This window comes from Oncorhynchus kisutch, unplaced genomic scaffold (assembly GCF_002021735.2).
Source record: "Oncorhynchus kisutch isolate 150728-3 unplaced genomic scaffold, Okis_V2 scaffold3880, whole genome shotgun sequence".
Classification (NCBI taxonomy): domain Eukaryota; kingdom Metazoa; phylum Chordata; class Actinopteri; order Salmoniformes; family Salmonidae; genus Oncorhynchus; species Oncorhynchus kisutch.
Window position 1 is genome coordinate 184,590 of NW_022265825.1, and position 14,357 is coordinate 198,946.

The 14,357-nt window shown below is 44.1% G+C and overlaps 1 protein-coding gene across 1 annotated transcript in view; it reads right to left on the reverse strand.

Annotated features, from left to right (window-relative positions):
• The window catches only part of LOC116372067 (histone deacetylase 9-B-like), a 114,420-nt gene that overhangs the window by 24,309 nt on the left and 75,754 nt on the right, over window positions 1-14,357 (reverse strand). Inside the window, exons 7-9 of the mRNA XM_031821145.1 lie at window positions 14,221-14,353; window positions 7,607-7,730; window positions 5,370-5,491 (exon numbers count right to left, since the gene is read on the reverse strand). Coding sequence (XP_031677005.1) covers window positions 5,370-5,491; window positions 7,607-7,730; window positions 14,221-14,353 — 379 coding nt within the window. The remainder of the gene's footprint in view (window positions 1-5,369; window positions 5,492-7,606; window positions 7,731-14,220; window positions 14,354-14,357) is intronic.

A 14,357-nucleotide genomic window follows, 5' to 3' on the forward strand; every position in this document is an offset into this window, starting at 1 on the left:
TGAACCCTTCCATGAACTCATCCAGTCCAGACAAATGTACAATGTTTCACCCGATTGTATTACTATTGAAATGAGAATGGATCATTGTCTCACCATGGGGAGGTACAAGGAGCGGGTTACTTTGCCTCCAGGCATCCAGGCCTTAAAATATCCCCTGGTTTCAGAAAGCAATGTGAAATCCTCCTTCCACTGCACCTGCTACACACGTTTGGTAAGTGGGTCAAGAGTGGAGATGAGGGTGGTGCACCTCTCCTTTCCTCTAAGTCAGGCTGGTCTTACCACGGCCCGGGGCATCACATGATCTGAGACCCGTCTATTCTTGGACATTGCACAAAGAGGATGTACGGTCAAGTAAACAAGCTTATCACGTGGAATTGTATTGCTTTCTGGAATAAAAAGCTTTTTGGGGGGGGGGGGGGGGGGTGAAGGATGTATTCAAGGCATGGTCTTGTGATCAAAGCACGATGAATCCGCTAGGCCTTTTCTTAGAGAAGCCTAACATGGACTGATTCCAGAGGAGAGGAAGCATTTGTAGTGCTTATGGGCTTAGTTCTTAAACAGCCTTCACCTTAATAAGTCTGTCGATGGAACACCATGAAGAAGAGACGAGGACCCACTGGACACACACTGGCCTTAATAAGTCTGTAGATGGAACACCATGAAGAAGAGACGAGGACCCACTGGACACACACTGGCCTTAATAAGTCTGTAGATGGAACACCATGAAGAAGAGACGAGGACCCACTGGACACACACTGGCCTTAATAAGTCTGTAGATGGAACACCATGAAGAAGAGACGAGAACCCACTGGACACACACTGGCCTTAATAAGTCTGTAGATGGAACACCATGAAGAAGAGATGAGGACCCACTGGACACACACTGGCTGATTCAACATTCAATGAAATGACGTTGAACCAACGTGGAATAGACGTTGAACCAATGTGGAATAGGCGTTGAAATGACGTCTGTCACCAGAGGGGAGCTACAGACTGAAACATCCACCATGTCTAGCAGCCAGTCCACTTCTTCTGTCTAAAATAAAATCTATTTTCTGCACGCTAGCAAAGTCACCAAACAGTTTCTGAAAGTTCAGGATCAAACTAGTAGCGGTACAGTAGATGGAACAACACAAGGGCACCTGGGCTCCCCATCTCCCACTGCAATGTAAATGCATCAACAACAACAATTCATATTTCATAGCCTGTCAAATGAAGAGTGTTTCATCCTTTTCAAATCGTCCAAACCAAGGCAAAGGTTCTGTGGCTTTCAAGGGCATGTATAAGTTATGTGGCTGTAGAAACAATAAAAAACTAAAAAAGTTACTATTGTTAATTTAACCAGTACATTAGCTCTTGACTTGATGTCTCTTGACCAGCAGAGACATCAGGCAGCAGGGCAGGTATGGCATAGGAGATGTGGCTAAGTGACTAGCTTCAAAGCAAATCATAAAAGTGCTAAAATTGTACAGTTTCACCACAACAACTGCAACTGCAAAAAAAAGAAGGTGTCAGACCCTACGGCCAGCCAAGCTAAAAACCAGGTAGTCAAACCCCCAGACTGTGTCCCAAATGGCACCTATTCCCTATATAGTGCATATATAGTGCACTACTCCTGACCAGAACCCTCTGGGGCCTGGTCAAAATTAGTACACTATATAGGGAATAGGGTGCCATTTGCGACTCAACCCAGACCTGTAAAGTCTCCTCCACTTTGTTTTCAGAAGGCTGTTTTTGCTTAAACAAACAGTGGTGTCTTACTTCATTCTGCCCGGCAACAGTCCTCTTAACTCAGTGACACCTGCCTGTCAGAGTGTCAGCTATCGATGACGGACAACGTGTCCAGGAACAACACTACCTTTGTGTGTTTGCATGCCAATCTCTCAGAGGACTTTAATGAAGACGGACAGGAAATGGGGGGGGGGGGGGGCTCGCACAGGAAATGACCACATATAGATTCTAGAATCCAAAGGAAATGTTTTTATTAAGGGGCTTTTATCAATGCATAAGAATTACTCAGAGAAACAGAGATTATTTCAAGATAATCCAAAAGGAAGGTCATAGGGAGGCAAGCAGAGTTTTGTTAGTGTTAATAAATGGGCTGTTTCTTTGCAGCTTGCGTCAGAGGTAAACATAGGCTAAAGCATTGATGGTAAGACTCTGTCTGCCTCGCAAGATACATTCTAAATCATTTCTGGGAACCCTCTTATTTGGTCGAGGCACATTATTTTACTTTGGCAACTGGTTATTTGGACTTGCAGGCCACTCCTAACCTCCTAGGTTTACAGGTATGTTACCAGACAGAGAGAGAGAGAGGAGGTATTTCCTGGTGCGGGATTGTTTTTTCAAAGAGAGACACAATAAACACAATCGTCTTTCATGTGCTTCCCCAATTGTTATTTTAACCACAAAGTCTCCACAATGACTACAAATTAGCTTAAATGTATATTACAAAGTACAAAAAAAACTGACACTATAATTCCCGTAGCCTGATCCCTAAAGTGTGTTGATACACAATCTGCCAGCTCATGTGGTAAAGTCATTAAACAGGTATTATTGTTCACCACCGTAATTTGACGAGACACAAAAGGGAAAGAATGTAATGTCATTTCACCTCACAGCAAAATCATGAACCGTTTTAGCTTGTGGCGCAGCGAAACCAAGAGGGAGGTATAATTCTTATTTATACAGCGTTCCCTAGAGAGATCCTCAGCTTTAAACCAACAAACCTGAGCTGCCTTTTGCTGACAAGTTGTGTGTTTTCAAAAGAGTTAGTGGAGCTCATAACTCTGAAGAAATGAAAGGTGCTTTAAGTCGTCCATTAACTGTTCAACTGAGAAGCTCTAACAGTGAGGCCTTGGCTTTTGTCTGTGTATTATCACTAATAACACAATAAATAACCAAAGATTGTTCTTAGGGAACAGTATTGTTGCCTATGTCTTTGTGAGGAAAATAACACACAATATATAGCATCATCAACTTACAATACAACAGAAAAACATTGCATTGGTTTTGTATGATATTCTCAACAGTGTGTGTTAGTGTTCTGTCGGGGTTGCACACGTCTGACTCTGTGTTAGGAGAGGTCAAACAGGAAGGAAGGATTCTGATAGATACTACTGCTCTGGCTTACCTCGTAACCCCTCCCCATTGTTTGAGTAAGGGGTCCCCTGAAGGGGTACAAGGGGTGAGAGGGGCCTTGGGGGCGGGGTGAAGGTTCAAAGGTCATAATAGGCCTAACTGATGTCATTAGCAGGTCATCAGTATGGTCAGGAAATGCTGTGTGGATACACAGAGGTAACCCTGGGATGACAGAGGTCACAGCACATTCATTGTATTAATAACTCATTGATGGAAGGTCATTGTACCACCCTGCAGACAGACACACACTACTGGTTGAGGACAAGATGTCTGTTGAAGGATGTATCCACACGTATCTTAATGTTAACACTCATGAGAATAGAAGGATAGAAAGGACTTTGGAATGTCCTGCACCTCATTTGGAATGAAGTGTTAGAAATAGTTTGATTGTGGTTGAGTTTGGTCAATTGATGCTGGTGTGTGTGGTTGAGTGTATGCTGGTGTGTGTGGTTGAGTGTATGCTGGTGTGGTTGAGTGTATGCTGGGTGTGTGTGGTTGAGTGTGCTGGTGTGTGTGGTTGAGTGTATGCTGGTGTGTGTGGTTGAGTGTGTGCTGTTGTGTGTGGTTGAGTGTATGCTGGTGTGGGTGGTTGAGTGTATGCTGGTATGCGTGGTTGAGTGTGTGCTGTTGTGTGTGGTTGAGTGTATGCTGGTGTGTGTGGTTGAGTGTGTGCTGTTGTGTGTGGTTGAGTGTATGCTGGTGTGTGTGGTTGAGTGTATGCTGGTGTGTGTGGTTGAGTGTATGCTGGTATGCGTGGTTGAGTGTATGCTGGTGTGTGTGGTTGAGTGTATGCTGGTGTGTGTGGTTGAGTGTGCGCTGGTGTGTGTGGTTGAGTGTATGCTGGTGTGTGTGGTTGAGTGTATGCTGGTGTGTGTGGTTGAGTGTATGCTGGTGTGTGTGGTTGAGTGTATGCTGTTGTGTGTGGTTGAGTGTATGCTGGTGTGTGTGGTTGAGTGTATGCTGGTGTGTGTGGTTGAGTGTGTGCTGTTGTGTGTGGTTGAGTGTATGCTGGTGTGTGTGGTTGAGTGTATGCTGGTGTGTGTGGTTGAGTGTATGCTGGTGTGTGTGGTTGAGTGTATGCTGGTGTGTGTGGTTGAGTGTATGCTGGTGTGTGTGGTTGAGTGTATGCTGGTGTGTGTGGTTGAGTGTGTGCTGTTGTGTGTGGTTGAGTGTATGCTGGTGTGTGTGGTTGAGTGTATGCTGGTGTGTGTGGTTGAGTGTGTGCTGTTGTGTGTGGTTGAGTGTATGCTGGTGTGTGTGGTTGAGTGTATGCTGGTGTGTGTGGTTGAGTGTATGCTGGTGTGTGTGGTTGAGTGTATGCTGGTGTGTGTGGTTGAGTGTATGCTGGTGTGTGTGGTTGAGTGTATGCTGGTGTGTGTGGTTGAGTGTGTGCTGTTGTGCGTGATCGCGTGTGTTTGTACGCGACATGGTCGCCGTTTACGAGTTCAGTCCCAACTTTTTTCATGTTTACCTTTCCTTTATTGAACAGAAAGTTAATATTATTATCACCTATGACCGCCAAGCAACTCATACTATTATCATCTATGACCGCCAAGCAACTCATAATATTATCATCTATGACCGCCAAGCAGTTCATGCTATTATCATCTATGACCGCCAAGCAACTCATACTATTATCATCTATGACCGCCAAGCAACTCATAATATTATCATCTATGACCGCCAAGCAACTCATAATATTATCATCTATGACGCCAAGCAGTTCATACTATTATCATCTATGACCGCCAAGCAGTTCATACTATTATCACCTATGACCGCCAAGCAGTTCATACTATTATCATCTATGACCGCCAAGCAACTCATACTATTATCACCTATGACCGCCAAGCAACTCATACTATTATCACCTATGACCGCCAAGCAACTCATACTATTATCATCTATGACCGCCAAGCAACTCATACTATTATCACCTATGACCGCCAAGCAACTCATACTATTATCACCTATGACCGCCAAGCAACTCATACTATTATCATCTATGACCGCCAAGCAACTCATACTATTATCACCTATGACCGCCAAGCAACTCATACTATTATCACCTATGACCGCCAAGCAGTTCATAATATTATCACCTATGACCGCCAAGCAACTCATACTATTATCACCTATGACCGCCAAGCAGTTCATACTATTATCACCTATGACCGCCAAGCAACTCATACTATTATGTGTGTGCGTGGGTGTGTGTGTGGCCGGACCTGTTTTCCTCAGTGGGAAGTCGTCCTGTCCGTCCTGAGGGGAGGGGAGTGTGTAGTGGCAGACAGGAGACATGCCTCCCAGGGGAGAAGAACTCTGGTCCAGAGACGTGTGGTGGGAGGACCTGGACACAGAACACATAGCGCCAACACGTCACAAATCTTGGTTTATTTCTTCTTGCCAGGTGCAAATAGTGATATATATAAATATATATACATCATTTTGAATGATAAATAGTAACTAGAAAAGTTCATTTTCCTGAAGAAAAATGGTGTGCTTGCTTTATTTTTCTAGTAGTGGAAGAAGTTACTAGACAGAATCACAACAGTGGGTAGTGGAAGACGTTACTAGACAGAATCACAACAGTGGGTAGTGGAAGACGTTACTAGACTGGATCACAACAGTGGGTAGTGGAAGACGTTACTAGACAGAATCTCAACAGTGGGTAGTGGAAGACGTTACTAGACAGAATCACAACAGTGGGTAGTGGAAGACGTTACTAGACAGAATCACAACAGTGGGTAGTGGAAGACGTTACTAGACAGAATCACAACAGTGGGTAGTGGAAGACGTTACTAGACAGAATCACAACAGTGGGTAGTGGAAGACGTTACTAGACAGAATCACAACAGTGGGTAGTGGAAGACGTTACTAGACAGAATCACAACAGTGGGTAGTGGAAGACGTTACAAGACTGGATCACAACAGTGGGTAGTGGAAGACGTTACTAGACAGAATCACAACAGTGGGTAGTGGAAGACGTTACTAGACAGAATCACAACAGTGGGTAGTGGAAGACGTTACTAGACTGGATCACAACAGTGGGTAGTGGAAGACGTTACTAGACAGAATCACAACAGTGGGTAGTGGAAGACGTTACTAGACAGAATCACAACAGTGGGTAGTGGAAGACGTTACTAGACTGGATCACAACAGTGGGTAGTGGAAGACGTTACTAGACTGGATCACAACAGTGGGTAGTGGAAGACGTTACTAGACAGAATCACAACAGTGGGTAGTGGAAGACGTTACTAGACAGAATCACAACAGTGGGTAGTGGAAGACGTTACTAGACTGGATCACAACAGTGGGTAGTGGAAGACGTTACTAGACTGGATCACAACAGTGGGTAGTGGAAGACGTTACTAGACAGAATCACAACAGTGGGTAGTGGAAGACGTTACTAGACTGGATCACAACAGTGGGTAGTGGAAGACGTTACTAGACAGAATCACAACAGTGGGTAGTGGAAGACGTTACAAGACTGGATCACAACAGTGGGTAGTGGAAGACGTTACTAGACAGAATCACAACAGTGGGTAGTGGAAAACGTTACTAGACTGGATCCCAACAGTGGGTAGTGGAAGAAGTTACTAGACAGAATCACAACAGTGGGTAGTGGAAGAAGTTACTAGACAGAATCACAACAGTGGGTAGTGGAAGACGTTACTAGACAGAATCACAACAGTGGGTAGTGGAAGACTTTACTAGACTGGATCACAACAGTGGGTAGTGGAAGAAGTTACTAGACAGAATCACAACAGTGGGTAGTGGAAGACGTTACTAGACTGGATCACAACAGTGGGTAGTGGAAGACGTTACTAGACTGGATCACAACAGTGGGTGGTGGAAGACGTTACTAGACAGAAACACAACAGTGGGTAGTGGAAGACGTTACTAGACAGAATCACAACAGTGGGTGGTGGAAGACGTTACTAGACTGGATCACAACAGTGGGTGGTGGAAGACGTTACTAGACAGAATCACAACAGTGGGTAGTGGAAGACGTTACTAGACAGAATCACAACAGTGGGTAGTGGAAGACGTTACTAGACAGAATCACAACAGTGGGTGGTGGAAGACGTTACTAGACTGGATCACAACAGTGGGTAGTGGAAGAAGTTACTAGACAGAATCACAACAGTGGGTAGTGGAAGACGTTACTAGACAGAATCACAACAGTGGGTAGTGGAAGACGTTACTAGACTGGATCACAACAGTGGGTGGTGGAAGACGTTACTAGACAGAATCACAACAGTGGGTAGTGGAAGAAGTTACTAGACAGAATCACAACAGTGGGTAGTGGATTAAATTACTAGACAGAATCACAACAGTGGGTAGTGGAATAAATTACTAGACAGAATCACAACAGTGGGTAGTGGAAGACGTTACTAGACTGTATCACAACAGTGGGTAGTGGAAGACGTTACTAAACAGAATCACAACAGTGGGTACTTACGTGTACCAGAGCTTGGGGTGGTGGATGAGCATGTGTGTGGCTCCGGCAGTAGACAGGTCCTTGTTTGATTTACTCAACAGAAACTCTTGGAGCTTCTGCTTCACCTCATTACTGGCCACAGCACCTGTGAGACCAGCAGCCAGAGAGAGACAGGGATTGGGGTCACCCTGGGGCTCAGGGGGTACAGACTCAGAGAGAGACTGGGATTGGGGTCACCCTGGGGCTCAGGGGGTACAGACTCAGAGAGAGACCGGGATTGGGGTCACCCTGGGGCTCAGGGGGTACAGACTCAGAGAGAGACCGGGATTGGGGTCACCCTGGGGCTCAGTGGGTACAGACTCAGAGAGAGACAGGGATTGGGGTCACCCTGGGGCTCAGGGGGTACAGACTCAGAGAGAGACCGGGATTGGGATCACCCTGGGCTCAGGGGGTACAGACTCAGAGAGAGAACGGGATTGGGGTCACCTCAGGGGGTACATACTTAGAGATACTGTGTCACCTATGGCACACTATTCACTTTGTAGTGCACTGCTTTTGTCAAATAAAAAAATAGCACACTATATAGGGTATAGGGTGCCATTGGGGACGCAGAGACTGTATTCCTATAGTAGATTTCATCACATCCACACATATTGTTGCATTGAAATGTTAGAGACTGGGTTTAGTTATTCCACAGTATGTTTTCATCACCTCCACACATTGTATTGCTCTGAAATATCTCACATTGTATAGTTTTTGACTATATCCATAACTAGCACACCAATTATCAGGTATTTTATTTCTCATAGAATTGATATTTCTGAGTGGATCCACACGTAACGTAGGAACATCTCCCTCTAGTGGGGGAAGAACATGCAACAATAAAGCCCAAGCCACAGCCTTGGCTAGTGTTTCATTAGTCATCACTACATACAGCCTTGGCTAGTGTTTCATTAGTCATCACTAGTCACTACAGCCTTGGCTAGTGTTTCATTAGTCATCACTACATACAGCCTTGGCTAGTGTTTCATTAGTCATCACTAGTCACTACAGCCTTGGCTAGTGTTTCATTAGTCATCACTAGTCACTACAGCCCTGGCTAGTGTTTCATTAGTCATCACTACATACAGCCTTGGCTAGTGTTTCATTAGTCATCACTACATACAGCCTTGGCTAGTGTTTCATTAGTCATCACTAGTCACTACAGCCTTGGCTAGTGTTTCATTAGTCATCACTAGACACTACAGCCTTGGCTAGTGTTTCATTAGTCATCACTACATACAGCCTTGGCTAGTGTTTCATTAGTCATCAATTGTCACTACAGCCTTGGCTAGTGTTTCATTAGTCATCACTAGTCCCTACAGCCTTGGCTAGTGTTTCATTAGTAATCACTAGTCCCTACAGCCTTGGCTAGTGTTTCATTAGTCATCACTAGTCACTACAGCCTTGGCTAGTGTTTCATTAGTCATCACTAGACACTACAGCCTTGGCTAGTGTTTCATTAGTCATCACTAGTCCCTACAGCCTTGGCTAGTGTTTCATTAGTCATCACTAGTCACTACAGCCTTGGCTAGTGTTTCATTAGTCATCACTAGACACTACAGCCTTGGCTAGTGTTTCATTAGTCATCACTAGTCACTACAGCCTTGGCTAGTGTTTCATTAGTCATCACTAGTCCCTACAGCCTTGGCTAGTGTTTCATTAGTCATCACTAGTCACTACAGCCTTGGCTAGTGTTTCATTAGTCATCACTACATACAGCCTTGGCTAGTGTTTCATTAGTCATCACTAGTCACTACAGCCTTGGCTAGTGTTTCATTAGTCATCACTACATACAGCCTTGGCTAGTGTTTCATTAGTCATCACTACATACAGCCTTGGCTAGTGTGTCATTAGTCATCACTAGTCACTACAGCCTTGGCTAGTGTTTCATTAGTCATCACTAGTCACTACAGCCTTGGCTAGTGTTTCATTAGTCATCACTACATACAGCCTTGGCTAGTGTTTCATTAGTCATCACTACATACAGCCTTGGCTAGTGTTTCATTAGTCATCACTAGTCACTACAGCCTTGGCTAGTGTTTCATTAGTCATCACTACATACAGCCTTGGCTAGTGTTTCATTAGTCATCACTAGTCCCTACAGCCTTGGCTAGTGTTTCATTAGTCATCACTACATACAGCCTTGGCTAGTGTTTCATTAGTCATCACTAGTCCATACAGCCTTGGTTAGTGTTTCATTAGTCATCACTAGTCACTACAGCTTTGGCTAGTGTTTCATTAGTCATCACTAGTCCCTACAGCCTTGGCTAGTGTTTCATTAGTCATCACTAGTCACTACAGCTTTGGCTAGTGTTTCATTAGTCATCACTAGTCACTACAGCCTTGGCTAGTGTTTCATTAGTCATCACTACATACAGCCTTGGCTAGTGTTTCATTAGTCATCACTACATACAGCCTTGGCTAGTGTTTCATTAGTCATCACTACATACAGCCTTGGCTAGTGTTTCATTAGTCATCACTAGTCCCTACAGCCTTGGCTAGTGTTTCATTAGTCATCACTAGTCCCTACAGCCTTGGTTAGTGTTTCATTAGTCATCACTACATACAGCCTTGGCTAGTGTTTCATTAGTCATCACTAGTCACTACAGCCTTGGCTAGTGTTTCATTAGTCATCACTAGTCACTAGAGCCGTGGCTAGTGTTTCATTAGTCATCACTACATACAGCCTTGGTTAGTGTTTCATTAGTCATCACTACATACAGCCTTGGCTAGTGTTTCATTAGTCATCACTAGTCACTACAGCCTTGGCTAGTGTTTCATTAGTCATCACTAGTCACTACAGCCTTGGCTAGTGTTTCATTAGTCATCACTAGTCACTACAGCCTTGGCTAGTGTTTCATTAGTCATCACTAGTCCCTACAGCCTTGGCTAGTGTTTCATTAGTCATCACTAGTCACTACAGCCTTGGCTAGTGTTTCATTAGTCATCACTAGTCCCTACAGCCTTGGCTAGTGTTTCATTAGTCATCACTAGTCACTACAGCCTTGGCTAGTGTTTCATTAGTCATCACTAGTCACTACAGCCTTGGCTAGTGTTTCATTAGTCATCACTACATACAGCCTTGGCTAGTGTTTCATTAGTCATCACTAGTCCCTACAGCCTTGGCTAGTGTTTCATTAGTCATCACTACATACAGCCTTGGCTAGTGTTTCATTAGTCATCACTAGTCCATACAGCCTTGGTTAGTGTTTTATTAGTCATCACTAGTCACTACAGCTTTGGCTAGTGTTTCATTAGTCATCACTAGTCCCTACAGCCTTGGCTAGTGTTTCATTAGTCATCACTAGTCACTACAGCCTTGGCTAGTGTTTCATTAGTCATCACTAGTCACTACAGCCTTGGCTAGTGTTTCATTAGTCATCACTACATACAGCCTTGGCTAGTGTTTCATTAGTCATCACTACATACAGCCTTGGCTAGTGTTTCATTAGTCATCACTACATACAGCCTTGGCTAGTGTTTCATTAGTCATCACTACATACAGCCTTGGCTAGTGTTTCATTAGTCATCACTAGTAACTACAGCCTTGGCTAGTGTTTCATTAGTCATCACTAGTCACTAGAGCCGTGGCTAGTGTTTCATTAGTCATCACTAGTCACTAGAGCCGTGGCTAGTGTTTCATTAGTCATCACTACATACAGCCTTGGTTAGTGTTTCATTAGTCATCACTACATACAGCCTTGGCTAGTGTTTCATTAGTCATCACTACATACAGCCTTGGCTAGTGTTTCATTAGTCATCACTACATACAGCCTTGGCTAGTGTTTCATTAGTCATCACTACATACAGCCTTGGCTAGTGTTTCATTAGTCATCACTAGTCACTACAGCCTTGGCTAGTGTTTCATTAGTCATCACTAGTCACTAGAGCCGTGGCTAGTGTTTCATTAGTCATCACTACATACAGCCTTGGTTAGTGTTTCATTAGTCATCACTACATACAGCCTTGGCTAGTGTTTCATTAGTCATCACTAGTCACTACAGCCTTGGCTAGTGTTTCATTAGTCATCACTAGTCACTACAGCCTTGGCTAGTGTTTCATTAGTCATCACTAGTCACTACAGCCTTGGCTAGTGTTTCATTAGTCATCACTAGTCCCTACAGCCTTGGCTAGTGTTTCATTAGTCATCACTAGTCACTACAGCCTTGGCTAGTGTTTCATTAGTCATCACTAGTCCCTACAGCCTTGGCTAGTGTTTCATTAGTCATCACTAGTCACTACAGCCTTGGCTAGTGTTTCATTAGTCATCACTAGTCACTACAGCCTTGGCTAGTGTTTCATTAGTCATCACTAGTCACTACAGCCTTGGTTAGTGTTTCATTAGTCATCACTAGTCCCTACAGCCTTGGTTAGTGTTTCATTAGTCATCACTACATACAGCCTTGGTTAGTGTTTCATTAGTCATCACTAGTCCCTACAGCCTTGGCTAGTGTTTCATTAGTCATCACTACATACAGCCTTGGTTAGTGTTTCATTAGTCATCACTAGTCCCTACAGCCTTGGTTAGTGTTTCATTAGTCATCACTAGTCCCTACAGCCTTGGCTAGTGTTTCATTAGTCATCACTAGTCACTACAGCATTGGCTAGTGTTCATTAGTCATCACTAGACACTACAGCCTTGGCTAGTGTTTCATTAGTCATCACTAGTCCCTACAGCCTTGGCTAGTGTTTCATTAGTCATCACTAGTCACTACAGCATTGGCTAGTGTGTCATTAGTCATCACTAGTCACTACAGCCCTGGCTAGTGTTTCATTAGTCATCACTAGTCCCTACAGCCTTGGCTAGTGTTTCATTAGTCATCACTAGTCACTACAGCCTTGGCTAGTGTTTCATTAGTCATCACTACATACAGCCTTGGTTAGTGTTTCATTAGTCATCACTACATACAGCCTTGGCTAGTGTTTCATTAGTCATCACTAGTCACTACAAGCCTTGGCTAGTGTTTCATTAGTCATCACTAGTCACTACAGCCTTGGTTAGTGTTTCATTAGTCATCACTAGTCCCTACAGCCTTGGTTAGTGTTTCATTAGTCATCACTACATACAGCCTTGGTTAGTGTTTCATTAGTCATCACTAGTCCCTACAGCCTTGGCTAGTGTTTCATTAGTCATCACTAGTCACTACAGCCTTGGTTAGTGTTTCATTAGTCATCACTAGTCCCTACAGCCTTGGTTAGTGTTTCATTAGTCATCACTACATACAGCCTTGGTTAGTGTTTCATTAGTCATCACTAGTCACTACAGCCTTGGCTAGTGTTTCATTAGTCATCACTAGTCACTACAAAGCCTTGGTTAGTGTTTCATTAGTCATCACTAGTCCCTACAGCCTTGGTTAGTGTTTCATTAGTCATCACTACATACAGCCTTGGCTAGTGTTTCATTAGTCATCACTAGTCACTACAAGCCTTGGCTAGTGTTTCATTAGTCATCACTAGTCACTACAGCCTTGGTTAGTGTTTCATTAGTCATCACTAGTCCCTACAGCCTTGGTTAGTGTTTCATTAGTCATCACTACATACAGCCTTGGTTAGTGTTTCATTAGTCATCACTAGTCCCTACAGCCTTGGCTAGTGTTTCATTAGTCATCACTAGTCACTACACAGCATTGGCTAGTGTGTCATTAGTCATCACTAGTCACTACAGTCCTGGCTAGTGTTTCATTAGTCATCACTAGTCCCTACAGCCTTGGCTAGTGTTTCATTAGTCATCACTAGTCACTACAGCATTGGCTAGTGTGTCATTAGTCATCACTAGTCACTACATACAGCCTTGGCTAGTGTTTCATTAGTCATCACTAGTCCACTACAGCCTTGGCTAGTGTTTCATTAGTCCATCACTAGTCACTACAGCCTTGGCTAGTGTGTCATTAGTCATCACTAGTCACTACAGCCTTGGCTAGTGTTTCATTAGTCATCACTAGTCACTACAGCCTTGGCGAGTGTTTCATTAGTCATCACTAGTCACTACAGCACTGGCTAGTGTTTCATTAGTCATCACTACATACAGCCTTGGTTAGTGTTTCATTAGTCATCACTAGTCCCTACAGCCTTGGCTAGTGTTTCATTAGTCATCACTAGTCACTACAGCATTGGCTAGTGTGTCATTAGTCATCACTAGTCACTACAGCCCTGGCTAGTGTTTCATTAGTCATCACTAGTCCCTACAGCCTTGGCTAGTGTTTCATTAGTCATCACTAGTCACTACAGCATTGGCTAGTGTGTCATTAGTCATCACTAGTCCACTACATACAGCCTTGGCTAGTGTTTCATTAGTCATCACTAGTCACTACAAAGCCTTGGCTAGTGTTTCATTAGTCATCACTAGTCACTACAGCCTTGGCTAGTGTGTCATTAGTCATCACTAGTCACTACAGCCTTGGCTCGTGTTTCATTAGTCATCACTAGTCACTACAGCCTTGGCGAGTGTTTCATTAGTCATCACTAGTCACTACAGCACTGGCTAGTGATTCATTAGTCCATCACTAGACATTGGTTGTTCATCTCAGTGTACAGTTATCAGTGATTGGGCAGAGAGTTAGCTGTGGTGAGTGGACTCGGTGGTGAGCCCTTACTCTCTCTGGTGCGCTCCTTGCCCCTGAGGCTGAGACAGAGGACATGCTGCTCCCTGCGATGTCTCTCCTGCTCCTTCTCCTGCTGGCTCTGCTGCTGCTGCAGCTGCTGCCTCCTCTCCTTCTCCACCAGCTCCTGC